The sequence below is a fragment of the Topomyia yanbarensis genome, unplaced genomic scaffold (assembly GCF_030247195.1).
Source record: "Topomyia yanbarensis strain Yona2022 unplaced genomic scaffold, ASM3024719v1 HiC_scaffold_22, whole genome shotgun sequence".
Taxonomy (NCBI): domain Eukaryota; kingdom Metazoa; phylum Arthropoda; class Insecta; order Diptera; family Culicidae; genus Topomyia; species Topomyia yanbarensis.
Genome location: NW_026683404.1, coordinates 238510 through 263502, shown reverse-complemented (window position 1 = coordinate 263502; position 24993 = coordinate 238510). Strand labels below are relative to the sequence as shown.

The window sequence follows — 24993 nt, the reverse complement described above, 5'->3', positions numbered from 1 at the left end:
TTATGAATCGGTCACGTCCGGAAGTCTCCGCCCTTGATCCTAGCAGTCCGAATTCATGCCATTAGTTGGACCAATAGAAATAAAAACTAGACTAGACGCGATCATTGAAGAATACGCGAACATGCGAATGACCACACGCTTATAAAAATAATGTGTACATACATACTAGCACACGCGACAAAAACGTCCACATACAAACGCTCGAGTCCTTCGCTATCATCCACGCACGACCACACCCACGATCTCGTAAAAAGTATAACATCCCGGTGACTAAGTGAATGGTTTAGCACTTATAAATTAACAATCCCGGTCTCGATAGTGAACCTCCAAATGCCCGTGTTCGCGCGATCATGAATCGGTTTCTTCCGGAATCCCCTTTTCTCGGCCCTAGTAGCATAAGTCCAATGCCTTCAGGTGGACCAATCAAAATACAATGCTCATATCCACTAAACTACATAAAAATCTAATGTATACACACAAAGTCACACATACGCGACAAGCAAATATAAAAATGCTTGAGCCCTTCGCGACCATCCACGCAACCTATACCCGCGCTCTTCCAGACATTATAACATCCCGTTGATGATATGAACGTCTGAGCACTTGTAATCACTCAAACGCGGTCTCAAGCGTAAACCTACAGTCCCCCGCACTCGCGCGATCATGAATCGTTCACGTCCGGAAGTCTTTATCCTCGATTCCAGAAGTCTGGGTCCATGCCTTCAATTGTCAATTTAAAAGAAAGCTCTCATATACACTGGACAACACGGTCCATGGCGACATGACCGGGAAATCTAGTGATATGGAGTAACTCACTCCCTGTCAGAATATGATCCGTACACCGAACACTAAATATCAGAATGACGGTCCGCGTGGCACATACACCGAGCACACGCGACAAGCACGTCAACAAACGATACTTCAGATCTTCGCGATCATCTACGCACGCCTACATTCGCGATCGCAACACTCCGGTAAAAACGTGAACGTTTTAGTACTTACGAAGTTACAAACGCGGTCTCAAACGCGAACCAGCAAACGCGCGCGATCATGAATCGGTCACTCTTTATCCTCCATTCTAGTAACTTCGGTCCATACATTCAGTTATACAAATCGAAAAATAAAGCTCATATCCACAAGGTAACACGTTCCTTGGCGACATGACTGAGAACTCTAGTGATATGTAAGAACCCATTTTTTTCTAGAATCTGAACCGCACATTAAAATTAAAATAAGTATCAGATTCACGGTCCGATCATTCTAGAATACACGCGAATATGCGAAAGCAAACAGCATTTATATAGAATATTTGCACGTTACATACACGTTAGCACACGCGACATACAAAGGCACACGCGATCGAACACGTTAACGTACAAATGCTCGAGCTCTTCGCGATGATACACGCGATCGCAAGTCCCTATGCCCGCACATACGTGAACCGTACAATGAATATCACATTCAGAGTCACGGCCAGCTACAATTGGTCTAAAGCAGTGTTTTAGTGGGTGACATTGCCTGTCTCGTCTGCAAATTGTAGTATGTGATTCTGACGGGGAGCCCTTCCGAGAACCTAGCTCTACAGCTCCAGTAGCCACATTCTGACAGAGAGTGAGTTACCCTATAGCGCTAGAGTCCTTGGTTATGTCGCCATGTAACGTGGTGTCCAGTGGATATGAGAGCTTTGTTTTTTCAATTGATCCAATTGAAGGCATGGACCTAGTCTGCTAATATCAAGGATAGCAACAAACGGAAGTTACCGATTCATGATAGTGCGACCGCGGAAGTTTTTAGGTTCACGCTTGAGACAGCGTTTGAAAATTTATAGGAGCTGAGACATTCACTTTATCACCGGGATGTTATCATGTTTACGAGATCCCGGGTGTAGGTTCCGTGGATGGTCGCGAAGGGCTCAAGCATTTGCATATTAACGTGTTTGTCACGTGTATGTGACTTTGCGTGTATAATTTCGATTTAAAAATCATGTTGCGTGTATTTTTAATGATCGCGCGCGGACTGCCAATCTAATGCTTAATTTTTAGTGTATGGTACAGATGGTAAAAGAGAATCAGTTTCCCCATATCACTAGCGTTCCAGGTGATGTCGCCATGGAACGTGTTGTCTAGTGAACATTCTAGCATCATTTTTTGTTGGTTCAACTGGAGGCAATAGTCTAAGCTGCTAGGACCGCGGTTGGACTTCCAGACGTGGTGGGTGGCGCGTTTCAAGATCGCGCGAGTGGTGGGTTAATGTTTGAGACCGCGTTTGTAAGTTTATAGATGTTACGTTTACTTAACTACAGGGGTGTTCTAATGTTGGCAAAATCGAGGTCGTATGTGTAGAGGATTGCAATTGCATGGTCGCGTTTGTGACCAGGTTTGTGTAATCGCGAAGGACACGAGCGTTTTTGCGGTTGTTCCTATATAAATATATAGAGTATAGTATAGTATATAGTAAACTAATAAAAGGAATCATAGCATGCCGAATAAAGAAAAAAATGCAAAGAGTATGATTAGAATGAGTAATAGAAAAGCAAACTAATAGATGTACAAAAGAACAGATTAACCCCTCTGAAGGCAAGGTAAAATCCTAACATTAAAGGGCAAGCCGTGCCTCTTAGGCCCGTTCAAATCCAAGCTCCTTTTTGCCTTTCTCATATAGAAAAGTTTTGCAATTGGTCGAAATTTCGACTTTTTAACCGAGACCCGCAGGGCCAAATCTCATACCATTCGACTCAGTTTCTCGAGATCGTAAAAGGTCTGTATGTGTGTGTATGTATGTATGTGGCAAACAATCTCACCGATTTTTCTCAGAGATGGCTAGACCGATTTTCAAATGAAAGATACAACCTTCCCATCGGTCGCTATTGATTTTTTTTATTGATCCGACTTTCGGTTCTGGAGTTACGGGTTGAAGAGTACGATCACACAGCAACATTCCATATAATAAGACATGATGTCCAAATGATGCAATATATATTAAAATATGTGCAACATTACTTGGCTTTGCATATCTAGGTCTATAATTCATTAATGACCCACCGAAGTCACTTCGACCGCATTGGCCAGCTATGACGGTTCTTGATGCACCGGGGAAGCTTACCAAGTTCCTAAGATAATGTCATACCTATTTCTCAGCGAATTCTTTACCGATTTTTACAAATGAAATGGTTTCAAATGAAAGGTACAGCGGTCCCATTGCCTGCCGTTGAGTTTCTAATTGATCCGACTTCCGGTTCCGGAATTACAGGATGATGAGTACGAACACGCAGCAAATCCCGATTTCAGCGTATAAGGCGCCGGATGTAAAAAGGTGATTTTTTTGGCAAAAGGTGAGTATTTCTTCACGTTCACCGTCGATTGGTTCTGAGCTCCATTTCGTTGGATCATGACCAATACATGTTTCTGGGTTGGTATTAATTTCTTCTGATGCATAACCGGAGTACATATTCAGATTCTTCTAACCAGTCTGCATCAGATTCATTGTCGCATCTTATTCCTCGCTTTGCATATCAGCTTCGGCATCGTCTGCTGTTGAAATTGCTGCTAATACCCGATCAGAATGAAATAACAAGATTATAACAGAACGCAATTTTTGTATCATATTGTGTTATAAAATAGGTCTCGTTAGTAGTTAAAATAACAAAAAATTATAACAAGTACCAATGCGAGATATAGTTTGGAAATATTTCTGTTATGTGTTTCTGATCGGGTATGGAGATGAACTCATCAAAATGTTTTATAAATATTAATGTACAAAATCCGTGGCATTCCTAGTAAATATTGCATGCACACCGGGCCTGCCAGGCCCGGCTTATTTTCGTGCATGTAAAAAAATCAAACATAGCTGCGCATCACTCCATACATGAAAATTTCACGACCCTTTATTTTTGTTATAGATTTCAAAGCTACTTATCAAAATTTCCATGCCCAAGCTCAAACTGCATACACATTTTTTGTAACTAAAAAAATGTAACGTGCCGGGTCTCTGAGACCCGCGTGCCTTTTTGAGGGTTAATGAAGTTGAATATAAAAACACATGTAACATAAAATCAAACTACTTTAACTCGTGCAAATGTTGTTCATTTGCTATTAACGACAATTGCATTTTGTTAGACTTTCATCAAGCTATGCTGACCGGGAATGGATGACTCACGTGCGTCGGTAAATTAATTGTACCTTAATTTATCCAATCCAACCTTTCCGAATGAATAGAATCGAATGCACAAATTGAATACCGGAAAGATTACCGATTATTCTACCATATACGCCAGTGCTGCATCCATTCCCTGAGCCAACTGTCACAAATTATCAGACGAATACATACACAGATAGACATACGACTAGCGCATAACAATTGTACACTAGTACTAAAAACTACAATTACTACAAAACGGCAACTAATAGATTTCTATTGATGTATACATTAAATTAATTTAATAATATTAAATTATTTAATAAGCCTGTTCAAGATGACGAAGTCGGCCGATAAATGGACACACAATGGCCCCCACTGTGAGCCCCTTCACCAATACTGCCATTTAGCTGTGGAATAATGCCATCAAACACAGCCCACAGCAAAAGTCAATGCACGTCGACCCGCCAGCCGGTCACGTCAGCGAGCACAGGCTAGTGGTTGAGCGTTAGTATGGGTTGGCGCAGTGTGAAAAAAACATAAAACATAAAAAAGACCCATGTTTATGTTTTTAAAATGATAATTTAAAATAAATATTACATTGTTGACATTTTACGATGAACAAACGCGAATAACTTTTAAAAAGGGTGTAATTTTTTTAGCGGGCTGATAGGACTGCAGCTAAGAGCTTAGGGGATCTCGGTTAGTCCCGCGAGACAAAATTTGCAAAATCGGACGAATTAGCAACTGTCTGCCAAGTAAACACTGGTCCTCGGGAGGAGGACTAAATTTTGCGCCTGTTTGTATCGAAGTGTATAACGTTAAGTCCACTATTTTGTCTAGTCCAATGCATTTGGATCACATACATTTGCAGGTTTTTCATATTGCAAATAGGGCGATGACCCTATTTTGGGCTCACTCGTTAGGGTGGCGCACTCTATTATTAATTACTCGACCTATGTACAATCGTTGAAATACATATAAATTATGATCAATGCGTTAGGGTCAATATATTTACTTAATTCCTGAGAACCAGTATATTAAATAACTTGTATACGAGTGCAATAGAAACGCTTTCCTCTTACTTCCACCCTACCATACCACCAACAAACATAATGAAGCTATCGAAAATGCAAATATACACTGAAGTCTTTTTAGGCGGTTTTATGGCGCATCCCCTACATAAAGAAGCCTAAGTGTACAGTATGTAAAATAATTAAAGACACCCTCGTTCTTTTCTATTTAATCCCATTACCACTACTAGACTGCCACACTTTATTACGACGACTAACTTATTCAGTTTTTTATTTGTTGGCTGTGAAACGATAAATCAAAAATTTTAAAGGAATGCTCATCGTACAATACAACAAACCTTTCCTATGACCAAAACTACTGAAACGATAAAGGGGTGGGTTTAATTTTTTACATACTGTATATAGGAATTGTTGCATTCGCGCAATTCTCTGTTTTCATCTTCGTCGATGAATCTTTGATCATGTAGTAGAAGATTAGTTTGATCATTTAATAAGCGCGTCTTTTAAAGATTACTGCTAGTGGGTAATACTGGAAATCGTTACCAAACATCTTAGCTGCAATGAGTCGAACTCTCAACAGTTCCCCATTTGATAATCAAAATCATGCTTAGTTTCTGGGTTTCAGTATTGCACTTGATGTACTCAATTAAGCGCTTTGCAGAGTACTTGAATGATTCTCTTATTTCATTTAAAAATATTAAAAACTATGTTGAATAATTTGTTGCGGTTATATATAGCAGAAGGATATCAGATTTTTTTACTTGAACAACACTGTTATATGAAGTACAATTTTGTTTTTTGGTTTGAGGTTAGTAGATTGCAGATCTTGATACTGCTACCTGCTAAAAGCGTTCCTGCAAATGAACGAAATCGATTGAAAATTTGTGTAGATTTTGGGAAATCTTGGCAATAATTGGAAGCAAATTATAGGTCAAGTCATTGGTGCTTGGTGGTCTTTACCCTATCTGCATTATGAAAAGCCTGCAAATGTATGTGATCCTTGAAAAGTCTTGACAAGAATTCACAGAATCAGCGTAAAACAAATATTTTTTAATATGAGCGCTGTAGGATTATACGCAAAAATGCTTTTACTTAAATTTGATTTATTTGAGAAAGACAAAAAAGCGTTCTCCAATTTTTCAATATATTGTAGGCAAAAGTACAGCCTTTCAAATACAATCAAAATTATCGATTTTAGTTTGCCCCATTTTGAGATATCGTCATTTGAAAAGGGCGTATTTTTAAGTGAAAATTAAGCATAACTTTTGATCCAGACAAGATGAAAAGTTTCTTTCTTCAGCAAAAGTTGCCTCTAATCATGCTCTAAAAGTACACTGAAGAGTACTTTTGTGAGAAAAATCATATTAAAAAACTGTACGGAGAAAACTGCTTTTTTGAGAGACACCCTAAGTTATGATTTGGAATTCACTATAAAATGAAAACGGTTTGAGATACAAAGTTAGTATCTTCAACAAAGTTGCTCAGAATTGATTGTTCTAGAATATTGCAGAAGAAAGTATCATTCTCTCTGAACTATAATTTGAAATAATGTCTACAACTTTGATACTTTAAGGGCCACCCTAAAACCGTTTCAGCCAAAAGATGCAATTTGTCACGCACAATAAATGTTTCTAAGACACCAAATCTCTAAACCTAAAGATGAATGCGTTAACAATTGTTTCCCGCTAATTTCGCTTCCTGGACCACTGTGCAATGTATCAAGCTCCTAACAAGAAACGGATCAATCGACTATTAACTAATTCAGAGAGCGCTGATAATCGTAATGTCCACGAATACTAATTTCCTTGTAACTATGTATTCTGCCAGTTATGATTCCTGTTGTAGCGTGTATTAATAATCGATTTGCTTGAAAATCAAAAATAAATTAAGATTTTAATTGTTAGAACTAAGCCACTGAGAACAGTTTCGGACAACTAAGTTTAAAATGCTTGTAATCGTATGACCACCATCCTGGCATATCCCATAATTATAACGATCACTTGGATATCAATTCCGTAACACTTACGCACTAAACGGCAGGACAGAACCACCTTTGGTGGTAACCTCTTGATTATCTTTAGATGTGCCTTTTACTCAACTTTTACGCTTGAGATGGATGTCTGTTCTCTGTGGCGAAATTGATGTTGCTTCTCAGTTTTGCACGACCCAGCGGAAACTTGGCCAGGATCCCGCTGCTCTGTCATCGATGTTACGTGATATTCGTTATGAAATATTGTTTGTTTGTCTCATAGTTGGTTTTATTAACCCCGCTCCACTAGTACGTCTCAAATTTTTAGTTTTTCTCTCGGTAATTCATGGTTTTTCCCCTACTATCAATACATCATTTAAGAACGGCCCTTGGTAATATCTTTAGAGCAGACAATCCAATGATAAATAGGATTAACAGAATTTTTGTGCATTTTTAGCACCTTGTGTCACATCCCGATCAGAATGAAATAACAAGATTATAACAGAACACAATTTTTGTAACGTATTGTGTTATAAATTAGGTCTCGTTAGTAGTTAAAATAACAGAAATTTATAACAAGTAGCAATGCGAGATATAATTTTGAAATATTTCTGTTATGTGTTTCTGATCGGGATCTTTTATGTTTGTTATGCATACTAAGAATACCAAATCATGTGATGTGATGGCCGGAAGATTAGAGAAGCAACACCCTCCCCCCCTTCCCCACAACTTTTAAAAAGGGTGTAATGTTTTGTTGGAACCAAATTCCAAATATCTCGGCAACTATTGAATTTTGGAAGATTTTTGTTAAATGCATTTTGATTTGAAATGACACTAACTCCTATTCTGTAATAAAATTACAGTTTTTTATGTCATTTAGTATGCAATTTAAAAACATATATAAAGTTATCGTTAGAAAAACCTTTTTACCGGTAAGTTCTCCATCATGTGTTCAAAATGTTTCTTTAAATAAATACTGCATATTAACACTTACCGAAACCTTTTCGGGTACAGCTTGGTCAGCTCGATAGCCGCTTCGTAGTCGAGCTGCATATCGTTGCATACCGTTGGCGGGTGGTCGCAGTCGGGTTGCCCGGGACACCACACCCGATGCTTTCGGGACTGTAATGACCCCCGAGGATCCCGTATCAACAGGATGACGCGGATATTTAGGCTGTGGAAGAAAGATTGAGAGCAGAAATGGGAAATTATGATTAAATTTTAACAAAGGACTTATTAGCGTTAACGAGCTTAGGGAGCTAACGTTCCTCGGGAAGCCTTTCAAAGCAGACACTTTTTGGAGAACAGTTACACGCTCTGGTAGTGACAAAATATCAGCTACCGCCTCAAATGACAAAACAATGCATGTACTGACCTCCTACCGACAGGCAACGTGTGGAAGTAGATAATCATCTAATTGGTCGTTATATTGTGCTGTTCGTATGGCTTCGCGCCGCGGAGTGATGGATGTGTCCATATAGGTAAATAAATCGCTTAGCTAATGTTTCCTGTGCCACATATCATATTAATCACAACCACACAATCACCGAGCCGCGGGTGGGAACAATAATGTGATTACATGCCACTTTCAATATCCAATGAAATCCCATTAGAGCACATCTCGCGGGAAAACCATACCACCGGCCGGGGGCCGGAAATATGGCGTAATACGCATCACGGTGAGCGCTGAGATCAAACGATAATGTTGATGTTTGCTTTGCAGTATAGTGTACTTGGATTCCCCAATCGAACATGACGGTTTGCAACAGGTGTCAAAGTAGTTGGATTGCTTGCTAACAAACAAATGGGTCAAAATTGAAAATTGAAAACCTTCACTATGCTATATTTCTCCTCAGTGAAGAAAAATTTAGTTGTGCGCGAAGGGCACAAAACCTATAACTAAATTAGTTACGGAACTTGCGTGTCGACTTTGTCTCATCAAAATCCGACACTAACTTAGTGATAGGACCAAACTAGCACCGGATTGACGCTACCTTCAAAAACGACAGCACTGTTTCTGAGTAAATTCTTAGACCTGCGAAAAAGGGCCCACACGAAAAGGAGTTATGTTTATGCTTAGTAGTTTAGTCCTGTCACTAAGTTAGTGTCAAATTTTGATGAGACGAAGTAGAAACGCAAATTCCATAACTAATTTGCATATCTTGTTTACTTCATGGATACGAAAAAATACCTAAAATTGAGCTCGTTTCACGTAACCTCTTAATCGTGGAACTTTCTTTGAGCATGAGCATGAGCATGATGACCGTACAATTCGTAGTTGCTACTCCGTGATTGACCAGAACAAGCGAAATTGCACAGAGAATCAACGAATGGGGTTTGGGAGTAGCAATCCATGCTCAATGTGCACGTTTCGAGAGTTCTATACGTTCAAATGTCTATAACGGCGCCGTCCACGTCCTTACAGTCATCGGGGAAGGAAAGGAATGTTAGTGTAGCAAACGTTGTTATGGAGACCGTGTTTACCTCTGCATCTCCACGTTGCCACGGGAAGGAGTTTTTGTTAGTAGGATGGGGTAAAGAGTTACACAAACCTGGATTCACCTTGATAAGTGATACGATCTATACCACTCTCACAAGTGTTATCATGTGTTTATTGCTATGGGAAGCCGGCTGCCGAGAATTTGATAGATTTATTGTTTATTGAATTAATTTGGAAATGTTTGTTGAATAATTTGAAAAAGCAACTTCAGCTCCGGACTACCGACAGTCGTTCCCCATGTTGATCGGAGATTTGTGCCTTGCCAAGAATTGTCTTTTCATCATTTCCTGATGGGAAGAATTGGGAAAGTGGTAAGGTTAGGGGTAAGGAAAATAACGACACAGAACAATTAAAACAGAGCATTCTGCACCCCCAGAGGGATGCTGAACGATCTGCAGGCGCTACAATAGCAGTAATAAAACTTCCAACCTCCGGAGGGATTTAAAATTTTTATTTAAGCAGTGAGCGGATATATCAACACCCCCGAGGGGACATTGAGATAACAGAACGATAACACCCCCGAAGAGATATTATCATTCAAATACGGCTAAAACTATATCTCTTTACCACACTGGGTTAATTTCAGCTCTCTGTACACAGGTTTATGTATGTATTGAGAACCAAAAATCGGAATGCGTAATTGCATTACTACAGGGCAGTTGCATGACAATTGATATGATGTTCCGTAATCGGATTCACAAAGATCACATGAAGAATAGTCAGCGCGCTGAATAGTAGCCATGTGCTAATTGAGTTTGCAATGTCCAGTCAGTGCCCTAACTAGAATACTGCAGTTGTGCTTGGAAAAATGCAACAAATTCTTTGACATTTTCGGACTCACATAAAAGTCTTTGTTTGAACGCAAGTTTGCAAGCTACTCAAATGGTTGGCATGTTCGGATGCAGCCCAAGAGCGAATCTTGTGCTTTATCCAACTTATCGACAGTGGTAGAACTGGTTCTGGACCAACGAAGTTAGTCGCAGCGCCAGCTCTAGCCAATCCGTCCGCCCATTTATTTGCAGCAATACCGGAATGACCGAGTACCCATAGAAGGTAGATAGCATTTGAAAGGCTAAGTTCTTCGATTTAAGTTCGACATGCGATTACTAATTTCGATCTCGAATCTGCCGAACTAAGTGCTTTCAGGGCAGCTTGACTGTCAGAGCAAAAATAGATTATTTTACCGCTAATTCCCTGTTGAAGTGCTGATTGTACGCCACACAGAATCGCAAAGATTTCTGCTTGAAATACGGTACAGTATCTACCAAGCAAATGAGATTGGTTTAATCTCATTTCATGACAATAGACACCAGCACCGGCTCGGCCCTCCAACAATGAACCGTCAGTATAACAATCTACGTATTCTTCAAGTTGTCATTCCATCTAGCCAGACAGCCATTCCTCGCGAAGAGGAATTCTCACATTGAAAGTTTTAAAAGGAGTTAGTTTTTACATTCATGTGAGTTTATGGTCACTGGGAGTAGGTGTATACTCATCCCAAGTAACCATTTGGAGCCACAGTCTTGTGTGGCTAGTTGCACGATCTATTGGGTTACTGTTCCAGAGCCCAGTAACCTTCAGACGGTATGCACAAGAAAGTGCTTCTTGTTTCAGCAACACATGTAGCGGTTTTATGTTCAAGAGCGCCTCTAGAGCAGCAGTAGGTGTTGTCGAGAACGCACTAGTCATCGCCATCAAGACCATCCTCTGAAGATGGTTTAACTTTGATTGGACAGCCATGACTTCTCCCTTCTGCCACCAAACAAGACACCCGTAGTCCAGTATTGGTCTTACAATTGTTGTGTAGATTTACTGAATGTACTTGGGTTTGAGTCCCTAAGATTTGCCGAAAGCTAGTCTACATTGGCCAAAGGCCATGTAAGCTTTCTTGATCCTGAAATCGATGTGAGCTGTCCAATTAAGTTTTGAGTCAAGAAGTACCCCCACGTACACACTCAATTCGGCTCGGCAATTTCCCAACAGCTGTATGGTCAGCAAATTTAGAAACTGATATCTCAGTAAAGTGAAATTTGTTTGCTGATTTTCAGTGAAGTATTTTCCGAGTCTCAGCTACCAAATGTCAGCAAAAAAAAAATTGTTTACTGAGATCTCAGCTCTTGACATTTCGGCAAGAGATGAGAAAAAACTGATATTCGGCAGAAAAAATTAAGAGTGTACTTAACTTGATCTGCGATAATAATTTCAGAGTCAAAGAACTGCAATGGACGAGCTCCGGTTGTAATTCTTCGTTGAGTGAAAAGCACCATTGATATTTTAAATTTTATTAAATTTCCTTAACAAGCCATCGGTTCCATAGAAGTGGTGACAGTACACCACCTTGAGGACATACGTAGAAGGGTGGCACGAGGATGTATGAAAAAATTGAATACTGCAGAACCAAGTTAGAAAAATTCGTAATCCTTCAACGAACTCCTATGCTAAATCTGAATCAAATCTGTTGGAGCATGTTTTAGCACAAATGATTCTAAGTATGTATGGAGTTTACTATGAGAAAATAATACATTTTCATTAAATTCATAAATATGCCGCCTGGTGCCCCTGAAAAATATATTGTATACTAGATTCTATAGATTCAGTCAAGTAGAACAGACAGACTTCTAAAGACAGTTCATAGCTATGACAACTGGTTCATGAGTTATTGCAAAATTAAACTTTCGTTGCCCTGAAAGTTATGAAAATAGTGCTGTCTCTGGCTGCCCGGCGAGCTGAACCTTCAATCAAGTCAACCTTGACGTATTTGTTGTGGTCACCAGTTATACTGTTGGTGTAAAGCGGGAATATAGTCCAGATGGTATCATCTGAAACATGTGATCTAAAGGACTTGGGATCGAATTGTAACAGAATTATTTTTATGTATTTTTTTGTGTGCAATAATATACGTTGAACAAATTAAAATTGAAACGAGACTGAAGCTGGAACGATTCCCGTTGTTTTGAAGCTCAACTGATGTCCACCACATCCCTGTGGAGCTGGAACTGGAACTGCTATAGAGTGCCCCGTAATTTGAAGGTAGGTTAATTGAGTAAGCCGGGCAATATCTGTCACTATACGCCAACAAGAGTGTCTCCGACCATGAAGCACGATTTGATTGTAACCAAAACTTTTGAATAAATCATCCACGGATTAAGTTTAGAGTAGCATCGTAAATATAACGCTAGGACATAACTTTGCTAAAATAAAATAACACGTCAGAAATAACGGTTTTGATCTCCCTTATTACTTCATTTGAAACTAACAATTCTACATAATAACGTTCCCGCTTTACATGCAGCAAAAAAAAATAAAAAATTTAGAACCGAACTCATGTCCTTCAGATTGTCTATTTATGACGCTCCCATCTGAACTATAAAACCGCCTATGTTGATAGCTGCCTAATTTGGTTTATGACTAGCATATCACGGTTAACTTGATTGAGGTATCAGCCAGAGTATCCAGATAAATTCAATTTTAACCAACGATGTAGACACTTACGTATTGTATAAAGAATAAATATTTTTAGACTACATAGGAGCGTGTCTACGAAATATTAAATAATGTGGATCGTTTATCCATGTTAAATCACATACAAACTTTAAACCATTTGTGCTAAAATATAGTGCAACCTATCAAATCAACATTTTGCATGGTTGATTGAGATCGTATAGTGAGTAGTTTTAGATCGGTTCTACTGAATTCTAAAATTTGTGCCACCCTAATACGCAGACACTCAGTTTCCTTATCTCTATTTGTCTTAACGATAAGCACAGATGTCGGTTGCTAAGCATTGCGTGTATACAGTTCGTGATATATGAAGGTACTCCATGACCTCATGCTGCTTCCAAAATGGATTCGAAAGACACGTTGTCAAAAGCACATTCAATTTCGAGAAAAACTCCTAAACGTGGTTGTTTTTGTGCAAAACCTTTTTCAATGTTGTAGACAACATTGTGTAACAGGGTGGTACTAGACTTCCCCCGCTGATATGCATGTTGGATTACATGCAGTGGGTGCTCGCCCAAGCTAACAGTGATACGATCTATGCAACTCTCACAAGTGTTATCATGTGTTTATTGCTCTGGGCAGCCGGCTGCCGATAGTTTGATAGATTTATCGTTTGTTGAATTAACTAGGAAATGCCCGGTTTGCAAAAAAAGCAACTTCAGCTCCGGACTACCGACAGTCGGGAGTGTTGCTCATGTTTAATAGAATCAGACGGTATGTGAACAATTTTATTATTCCTTGTTTTTTTATTTCGGCGAAACATGATATTCTACAAAGAATTCAATATTATGAAAAGCGATTACCTTTAGCGTCTCAAGAGATCTGTCGAAATACATGCGGTATTACCTATGTGACTGAAGACATCGCAATACAAGCACTATTTATCTGTTATAAAATTTGGTATTTATATAGCAAATAAAATGACAATATATTGATTTCTTTCTCCACGCACATTTGAATAAGGTACCGAGTGTTATTCGTGCGCATTGTTACTCCTCCAGAGATCGCGTAAATGGCTAACTGAACTAACGGCCGCTAGTGCTTAAATATGGTATAAAATAAGTACTACCGAAATACCTTAAACGACCAGCTTTTTATGTCGAATATATAATCGATGACGCTAATTGTTACACTAATTACACTAGTTTACAAATTTCAAAAAGTTGTGATATCCTCAACTTTTTTATCATTTCCGTAGTAAAATGGCCCGCTGAAAACGAAAATGCTATTGAAAAAATTCTGTATGGAACAGATTTTGAGATATAGCGAAAAAATCCGTTTTTGTATTTTAAAAAATTGGCCCTTCACTTCATCACAAATATCTCCAGTTGTACTCTACCGATTTTAATGATTTTAATATCATTTGATCGACAATTGCAAGACCTATCAATTATTCCTAGAACATTTTTGATCACTATTACAATTAGATCTCTATTCAGTAATTAATTAAAAAATATTTGCCATTTCTTGCAAAATTTTGGATTTTTTTTTATTTGGCGGTAAATTACTCAAAGAAGAACGATTTATTAAATATTTTTTATTCGTGGTTATTGAAATATGATCAATTACGAAAATAATGAGCGGTTGTTCATTGGAATCTAAATAAAAACATAGAAGTTATGAGTATTTTTGTAAAACATAGAAAAAGTCAGTTTTTTAGAGTTTTGCGTTCTCATATAGAAAGGTTATGCAATCGGTCAGAATTTCGACTTTTCATCCGAGGCCCGAAGGGCCGAATATCTTATACCATTCGACTCAGTTCGTCGAGATCGTAAAATGACTTATGTGTGTGTATGTATGTATGTATATGTGCATGTGTCAAACAATCTCACCGATTTTTTTCAGAGATGGTTGGACTGATTTGTACAAACTTATTCTCAAATGAAAGGTACTACCTTTTCATCGGTCGCTATTGATTTTTTATTGATCCGGTTTCATATATACACTGGTACCACCATGATGTCCAAATGATGCAATACATATTAAAATGAGTGCAACATTACTTGTATTTGCGAGTCCAGATCGTTGATAACCCATCGAAGTCGTAACCGGAAGTCGAATAGAAATAAAATTTAATAACAGTTTTAAGTGACGTAACACCTAAGTTTGGTCCTATCGGTCCAGTCATCACTGAGAAATGGATGTACTTGTTATTCTGAATTTGGATTCTTCCGCCGGCGCTTCCGGAACCGTCGATGGTGGTCAACGTGGCCAACGCGACTTTGAATGATTGTTAGTGACCTAGAGCTACAAATCCAAGCAGTTGTGGTCACATTTTGGAAAAAAAATTTCACCTTTTTACATTCATCGCCGTATACGATGAAATCGGGAGTTGCTCCGTGTTCTTGCTTATCACCGTGTAATTGTGGAACCGGAAGTCGGATCACTTAGAAATTCAATAGAAGCCAATGGGAACGTTGTACCTTTCATTTGAGACCAAGTTTGTAAAAATCGGTAAAGAATTCGCTGAGAAATATGTATGACATCAACGTAGGGACTTGGTAAGTTCCCTGGGGTATTAGGAACCATAATAGGTGGCCAATGTGGTCAAAGCGACTTCGGTGGGTCATCAATGATCTAGACACGCAAATCCTAGCAATGTTGCACACATTTTAATATGTATTGCATCATTTGGACATCATGGTGGTACCAGTGTATACACTCAAGTTTTTTTTTACGCGGTATTTTTTTACGCGGTTTTTTTTACGCGGATTTTGAAATTTACGCAGTTTTCATTTACGCGGATTTTGAAATTTACGCGGTTTTCATTTACGCGGTTTTTGAAATTTACGCGGTTTTCATTTACGCGGTTTTTGAAATTTACGCGGTTTTCATTTACGCGGATTTTGGAATTTACGCGGTATCCATCAATGAGGTTCCCTTTATCGCGGATTCTTAAATTTAAGTGGTCTTCATTTACGCGGATTTTGAAATTTACGCGGTTTTCATTTACGCGGATTTTGAAATTTACGCGGTTTTCATTTACGCGGATTTTGAAATTTACGCGGTTTTCGTTTACGCGGTTTTCATTTACGCGGCTCGTATCCCCCGCGTAAAAAAACCTGAGTGTATATGAATTTGCAGTGTGATCGTACTCTTCAATCTGTAACTCAATCTGGAACCGGAAATCGGATCAATAAAAAAAATCAATAGCGACCGATGGAAAGGTAGTACTTTTCATTTGGACTAAGTTTGTACAAATCGGTCCAGCCATCTCTGAGAAAAGTCGGTGAGATTGTTTGACATATGCACATGTACATACATACATACACACATACACACACATATAGTCATTTTACGATCTCGACGAACTGAGTCGAATGGTATAAGATATTCGACCCTTCGGGCCTCGGTTGAAAAGTTGAAATTCCGACCGATTGCATAACCTTTCTATATGAGAAACGCAAATCTCTAAAAAACTGACTTTTTCTATGTTTTACAAAAATGCTCATAACTTCTATATTTTTATTTAGATTCCAATGAACAACCGCTCATTATTTTCGTAATTGATCATATTTCAATACCCACGAATAAAAAATATTTAATAAATCGTTCTTCTTTGAGTAATTTACCGTCAAATAAAGAAAAATCCAAAATCTTGCAAGAAATGGCAATTATTTTTTAATTAATTACTGAATAGAGATCTAATTGTAATAATGATCAAAAAATGTTCTAGGAATAATTGATAGGTCTTGCAATTGTCGATCAAATGATATTAAAATCATTAAAATCGGTAGAGTACAACTGGAGATATTTGTGATGAAGTGAAGGGCCAATTTTTTAAAATACAGAAATAGATTTTTTCGCAATATCTCAAAATCTGTTCCATACAGAATTTTTTCAATCGCATTTTAGTTTTCAGCGGGCCATTTTACTACGGAAATGATAAAAATATTGTGAGGATACAAATCACTGTAAACTAGTGTTATTAGAACAAGATTGGAAACAATAAGAACGAAAAGAAATTAACCTGTCACCTTTTACGTCAATAATCAAGATAGAATATTTTTATCCTCATGAAGAAATATGGTTAACGTGTCAATCAATAATATAGTGCATGCACTACTTCAAAGCAAATGAAAGTATTCAATATAATAAGAACAATTAATTTGATTTGATTTAATTGATTTATTGGACTAAAAGTAAGCCAATGAATATGACAATGAACCATATGTTCTTCGTGCTGATATGACTGCTGCAAATTGGTAATTGGCTTCTGATTTTTCTCGCGAACTGTCAATTCTCAACCCTCATATATGGCTAAACAGTCATCATTTCACTCAGGCAAGATCATGCGTATTCCTAACGCACAATACCCAGTGGATTAGTTTTCTAGCACTGAACAAACAAAGAAATTAGTTTGATCAGTCCAAAGAAATTGTCAGCTCGATTGGCATCAACCGGCGGATACGTGTTCCCTTACAATGACATCAAATCAAAGAACATTTAAAATTACATACGACAGAATATGAGCAATTCTGAATATAATAAAATGTATGCTACATAATTATTTGCAATAAAATTGAATCGGAAAAATTAGTTGCAAAACCAAAATGGTTCATTTTCAAAGATAGCACTGTTGATGAATCACCTTATAAAATAGGTGATAAGGGACGCGGACGAAAATAGCTGACTACCGCCCCTTAATCGTTGAACTCTCTTTGATTCGAAAAATTCTGCGAAACCGATTTTTTAGATTTTATAAAATTTCGATTTCTTTGACCTATCTTTCGCTGTAATTTCAGTTCACTCAAATTTAACTTTGAAACGGATAGTCTTATTGACCTCAAGGTTTTGATCGTTATTAGGATAATCTCGTGAGGTTCAGGAGAAAAGAAAAAGAATCGAACCCCACATTCCAAGATATTAAACTTTATGTTCTTACTAAAAACAACAACTCCCCTTCTTTCTGTCATATCGAATTGATGATTAATCCCCCTAATAGTGAGTTACGAAATTTATTTTCTTCAATAATTCAGATAGACAAATACTTACTTCAGCAAAGTTGTAGAGAAACTCGTTACAAACATTCTACCAGAACTCTCTATCTTTTAAGCTTTCTGATATATGGGACATTAATTGTAAAAGGCCCCTAAAAACAGTTTTTTTCATCATAAGTTTTCTTCTAGATTTTTTCTATTATATAAATGTTCTAGAACATCGTTTGGATTAATAAACTGCATTACTTTGCCAAAGACGGAAACATGCTATCGCTAGTATGTGTGGAGAAATTCACGTTTTTGATTGAAAATATCTCTTCTTCCAATGTCGATAACTTTTAAACGGGCAAAACGAGCAAACCACTTTGTAAACAAATTAAAGTGCAAGAAAAGCACAACAAATGCTGGAAGAATCAGATTTCCCCAAGGCGGCCCTCCATGGAAATACTAGAGCTGAAGTTTGCCCATACTAGAGGTGTTCCGGCATTAAATACATCACTATATATTACTGTTAGTTCTGAAATAAAGGGTTCGAGTTTCTCTACAACTTTGCTGAAGTAAGTATTTGTCTATCTGAATTATTGAAGAAAATAAATTTCGAAACTCACTATTAGGGGGATTAATCATCAGTCCGATAAGCCAAAAAGAAGAGGAGTTCTACTCCAAGAAACTTTCTCAAAGACACCACATTGCTAAAGTGAACCGTTTTACCACAATCTAAAAAAACCCTTTTTTGCTCTTTGGGACCACTGTGCACTGGTGGCCAACATTTCCATAATTCAAGCTTATAGTGATCGCCAGTTTTTAAATATCAGTTTATATATAGAAGCAAGCTAGAAACCTGCCTCACGAATTACTCGCTATTTGCAATGGCATTCACACCGGTCAATGAACCCTCGAAAATGTCATTATTTTTCGCTCAGACATTATGAACACGCCAAACATAAACATACAACAATTGCACTTTCAGTATTCAGTCGTTGACCGCAGCATTCCATTGAGGTCCAAAGGGTCTTTCGCCATTAATCACGCACCACGTAGGACCAGTCCAGTTCACAGCGCAACCGCACCGCCGCGGTCCTATTGTGAACTATGGGAAAGTATGCGGCAATAGTTCTACTGTTTACACAAAAGTACAATTTTCCTATGCGGATAGCAACAACGGCCACGACGGTGCAGTTCAAAGAGACCTGCAGGCCAACCGCTGCGAATCAACAGCTATTTTTCCAACTTAACCATTAGCGCAGAAAACCGCTTGATTTAGCTTACCTTCTGCACTTGAGCACACAAATGTACTGGCAAGGGGAAATGTAACTCAAATGTTGTTCGAGCTTGTCTAACTTTGGTGTTTTGCTAAAGTTGTATGCTCTATAAAGTGATAACGGTCTAGTTATGCGCGAACGCAACGAAAAAACGGTACGCTGCAATTAAATGGGGCATCGCGGACTTTATTCCCAACTTTCAACGTTTCAACAACAGTATTGAAGCGTGCACATTTAGTACTGCTTGGGTTGGTCTGTTTAACGCAGATCATTAAAATTGCAAATTGATTGGCCGTGTTTGTTGGCAGAATAACATTAAAATTAGAAGCCATTGGAGCGGGCCAAATTTGGATGCTACTCGAAACGAAAGCAAGTAACGAAACCTAGTGGAACTCTGCCGTTTGGTTTTATTTTCTATTTTTACGAGGTTCTACTTCAATTCTTTGCTTATATAATGACTTATAACGTACAAAATCCAACTCAGACATTTGATAGTTTTTATATAATATGGTCATTAAAAATGAATTAGGCACACTACCATCTGAGACTGGGGTCATGCTGAAATTTGCAAAATTCTCATTGTAACCAAACCATCTATGGTTTGTGTGGATATTAATTTGCAATTAGTTGATGGATTTCAGATAAAGTTATGTTCAGCTGAGAAACCTGGAAAAGGCCGTCGACTTTGCACTGCTAAGTGTATGCAATTGAGGAAGATATGCGAGCGACGGGTGCATCAGGAAGCTGGCGGCCCAAGATCGATCAACCTGGAATTCTGAAATATATTTAGTAAAGATTTAAACTATATCGGCACATGCCTTCCGTCCTATTCAGACAGGAGGAATTGTAGTAGAACTATATTTGCATTTCGCACCTACAATTCTTCTCGATTTGTTGGTTAATGATAATCTATTAGAAGGAATCTTGATACCATCAAATCAGGACGAATTGATAAAATGATTATGTATGTTAACAATTTTTTTTTTTCGATTTGTTTATTTGATAAGGCACGTATGCGTTAGCTTAAAGGTGCCATTTTTTCATTGTTTTACATTTTGAATTTCTTAAAACTAGGGGGTTACACATTTCAATATTATTTTGTTTTATATAATGAAACTAAAAAAAAACTTTACAGCTAACTTATACATATAAAAGAGGGTATAATATAATATTCGTAAGATTTGGGGGACGGGTCATTTTGTGTGTTCTTTGTATAGTAATTCACTTTATGATTTTTAGAAGGGAGATTGTAGGAGAAATTAATTATTAACTAAGCGGAACATTTTACAAGCTTATTAACTAGAAATAACTAGAGAGAGTTGTTCAAGATTAGGGGGAATTAATTAGGGCTATTTTAAAGTAGCGGTACTGTTGTGCATTTCTTAACGAGATTAAATATTGATCAACTAAAACTAGAAGATGGGGGGGCACATAAGTTTTGGGAAGATATTCAAGGGGAGAAGGGGTGAAGTCATACATCTGTGTATCAGAGACATGGGAGAGTGGGTGGACAAGGCTGAACGGGGGGGGGGGGGGAGAATAAACTTTCAGTTTCCGGCATCAGGAATCAACGGCCAGGATTACAGATTCGAACGGATGCATCAAGTATTGGGACGCCGCACAGTGGGACGGAATCAAAAAAAGCTGGACATTGATATTTGCGACGAACCTATTGGTTATGGCACTTTGATGTCTTCGGAAAGGTTTCTTCATTTTTTAAGTAGTTTAATATAATGTTGGAAAAAAATTATTTAAGGGGGTATATACGCAGATAAAAAAAAATACCTTTGCAAGTTGTTGCCAAAATTGATAGTCATGTATGGAAAGTTTGTAGACGAAATGATTTTATGAAACTTTGTTGAAGTAATGAAATGGCTATCTGTTAAGGGAAAAAAGTTATTGCGTGAAATTGAAGTACATGTCGGAATACCCCCTTAAAAAGTGTTTTTTCATTGTAACTTTTTTATTTGATTTTTTACAGTTTCTCAATGTTCTAGAAAGTTGTAGATGCTTTCAAAACACACTTTTTTGCGGAATAGGCCAACTCGCTATCTCTTCGTTTGTAGGGTGTATGTCTGTTTTCTTGGTTTTTTTTGGGCTAACTTTAAGGGGCTATGGTTTGTGGAATAGCAGGTAGTAGCAGCTAAATTTATTTTTTTGATGTTCAGCAAGAAATACCCTATTGATACATATATAAATAATAGCGGGATCTAATAGGATCCTTGGAATAATGCGGGGTAAAATAGACTAGCGTTTCAATAAATTATTTTTATTATGAAGCATAAAAAATAAACTGTTATGCGAAATTAATAAACATTTGAGATATTATAGTTCATTCCATATATGCCGACGTTCAAAGTTATTTTTTTGTTGTTAACATGCTCATAAGTTATCAGTATCCTGCCAATTATCTTCTTGGTTATTGAATGAACAAAGTATTTTGTTAATTAGAATACTCGGTTATATTATTACCTTGTCCATCCAATGACGAAGAAGATAATTGGCAGGACACTGATGACTTATGAGCATGTTAACAACAAAAAAATTAACTTTGAATGTCGGAATATATGGAATGAACCATAATATAAATATAAATGTTTATTAATTTCGCATAATAGTTCACTTTTCATCCTTCATAATACAAATAATTTATCGAAACGCTAGTCTATTTTACGCCACATTATGCCAAGGATCCTATTAGATGCCGCTATGATTTACATATGTATCAATTGGGTATTTCTTGCTGAACATCAAAAAAATAAATTTAGCTGCTACTACCTGCTATTCCACAAACCATAGCACCTTAAAGTTAGCCCAAAAAACAAACATACACCCTAAAAACGAAGAGATAGCGAGTTGGTCTATTCCGCAAAAAGGTGTGTTTTGAAAGCATCTACAACTTTCTAGAACATCGAGAAACTGTAAAAAATCAAATAAAAAGTTACAATGAAAAAACACTTTTTAAGGGGGTATTCCGACATGTACTTCAATTTAACCCAATAACTTTTTCCCTTTAACAGATAGCCATTTCATTACTTCAACAAAGTTTCATAAAATCATTTCGTCTACAAACTTTCCATACATGACTATCAATTTTGGCAACAACTTGCAAAGTTATTTTTTTTAACTGCGTGTATACCCCCTTAAATAAATTTTTTCCAACATTATATTAAACTACTTAAAAAATGAAGAAGCCTTTCCGAAGACATCAAAGTGCCATAACCAATAGGTTCGTCGCAAATATCAATGTCCAGCTTTTTTTGATTCCGTCCCACTGTGCGCCGGGCGGTTTTCCTCGAGCCGGCAGGGGTTCCTCCAGACGATTTCGTAGTACGGCTCAGATGTTAACAATTTCAAAAATATTTCTAAACTATATTTTAAAGGTATTAATAGACTTGGTGGAAAAAATGTGACCCATTACAGGTTATCCAAATGTTCGGAACTTTTTTGCCCAACTGTAAAAACCCAACATTACCTTTCAATTTCATTGAATCGCGGAACAGCATGCCGCCGACGGTCGTCTTACTTCTGCTTTGTAGATTTTCAGTTACAAACGGACACATGTGGATGCAAAACGTGCAGGCACCATCTTTGTCGTGGTACTAAGACTGTCGTTTGCTTTCATTTTCACAGGTAAAGTTGTAAAAAAAGGTTTCAAACTTCACTCCGGCGACGAAAATGTTTCGTTTCTTGCTCACCACCGCTGATTATAAAGCAGACAAATCGCATTACGCGCGTTGGAACGCTGACGATCAGCGTGACTCTATGAACAAAAAGTGGTCATTGTTTATGGGGCTGTCCATATATAGCGTATGGTGAAGATATGAACCCCAAATTTAAATTTACGAATTATCCTTAAGTTTTTTTTTTATCTAAAACAAAAACATATTAACCTTAATTTTCATCTACGATGGACTCTCTTTGGAGAGACATCATGTTTGCACTACCCCCATGTGACTTACAAGTGGCCTCAAACCGTAACCACTGACGCGGAAGACTCTTAGCTGTTTATGAACTGACATGATCTTACAGAAGTTGAGGGGTGAGGAAATTAGACTAGTGTAAAAGCACGTTTTTTGTTTAGTTTCTTTGTTCACACTATACATGTTGTGACTAGTATACATTAACGGAGGAAACAATAAAATAACTAGGATAGTTCCAATTTTAAATTCATAAATTCGGCTTCCTAAACTTTTACTAGTATTCAATAGTACAAAAATCAATCATGAGCAATTAGCATTTATTACGATAATAAAACCAATTGGAGTGATTACTATAAGAAATAATGAAATGTAAAGAGTTTACATGAGAGAACCTAACGTAATAAAAAAAAATCACAAATATATTGGACAGTAAAACAGACATAACTCTTAACCCTCCGGCACTCGCACGAATGGCTCCTCGAATGAGCAGTCGGTGGTGCTGAAATAAGATTTCGCTAGAGTTTCGGAAGGTCGTTGCACAAAATACAACGGCGCGAGTGCCAGAGTGTTCAGAATATTTATAGGTAACGGGAAAAACTTCCGCATTTCGGAATTAACAATTTTTTTTATTGTAAAGGTACATTATTTGATTAGTTTTTTATTGATTCATGTTGTCTAGAAAACATGTATTACTATTTAATTCACGAGCATTTTTGTAATTCGTCCAAAAGAGGGTTTACTCTCTACGGGTTACAACGCGTACGTACTTTTCTTATCTATCGTTTTAGAGTTATAATGTCTTTAGCAAAGTTGTTGCAAAGCATCTTGCGCTTTATTTGATCGTACCATATTAGTTCAAAATACTCAAGAGCGGTACTGTAATCATGTTTTGAGTGGAACTAGATAGAAGGATGGTGTCTGCAACGAATTTGTAGGTCAGGTAATTTTAAGTATATCTTCTGAAGATACGAACTTTGTGGGTCATACAAATTTTGAAATATGGCGTATTCTTGAAAACACAATTGGCAAATTAAATTTTTACCCGAAGCATGCTTATTTTTGATCTAATATTGTTATATTATTCAACGAATTTCTTCACTACGTAGTTTTGTGAAGAGAAAACCAAAATAAGTATCATCGTCAAAAATATAATTTGATCTGTAATAAATTCATACTTCACAATTGAGTACCGCGAAGGCGTTACGGTAAGTTTATTCAGCAATAGGTATTGTAGAGAAATGAGATCCAAGGGGAAGGAGGAGGGGTTTCTTATCTAATCTTCCCGCCATAACATCACATGATGTATTCTAGAATGTATAACAAACATAAAGATGTGACACAAGGTGCTAAAAGCCCACTAGAATCCTATCAATCCTCGTTGGTTTGTCTGCTCTAAAGATATCAATAAGGAATCGTTTCTAAATGATGTCGTTTATTGACAGTTGGGGAAGAGCATGACGTAACAGGAATTACCGAGATAAACACTAAAAATGAGTTTGGGACGAAGAGCATTTTATTTTTCTTCTGCGAGACATTTTTTATGAATACATAACGAATATCACGTAACATTGATGACAGAGCAGTGGGATTAAGACCAAGTTCCCTCTGGATCGTGCAAAACTGAGAAGAAACATCAATTTAGGGACACAGAAAAGACGACCATCTCAAGCGTAAAAGTTAAGTAAAAAATTTAGGGCGCATCAAAAGGTAATTTTGTGATTGTATCACCA

General features: G+C 37.5%; 1 protein-coding gene across 1 annotated transcript in view; it reads right to left on the bottom strand.

Moving 5' to 3' along the window:
• The window catches only part of LOC131694989 (carbohydrate sulfotransferase 5-like), a 113907-nt gene that overhangs the window by 25688 nt on the left and 63226 nt on the right, over nt 1–24993 (bottom strand). Inside the window, exon 3 of the mRNA XM_058983528.1 lies at nt 8132–8311. Within this exon, the coding sequence (XP_058839511.1) occupies nt 8132–8311 (180 nt within the window). The remainder of the gene's footprint in view (nt 1–8131; nt 8312–24993) is intronic.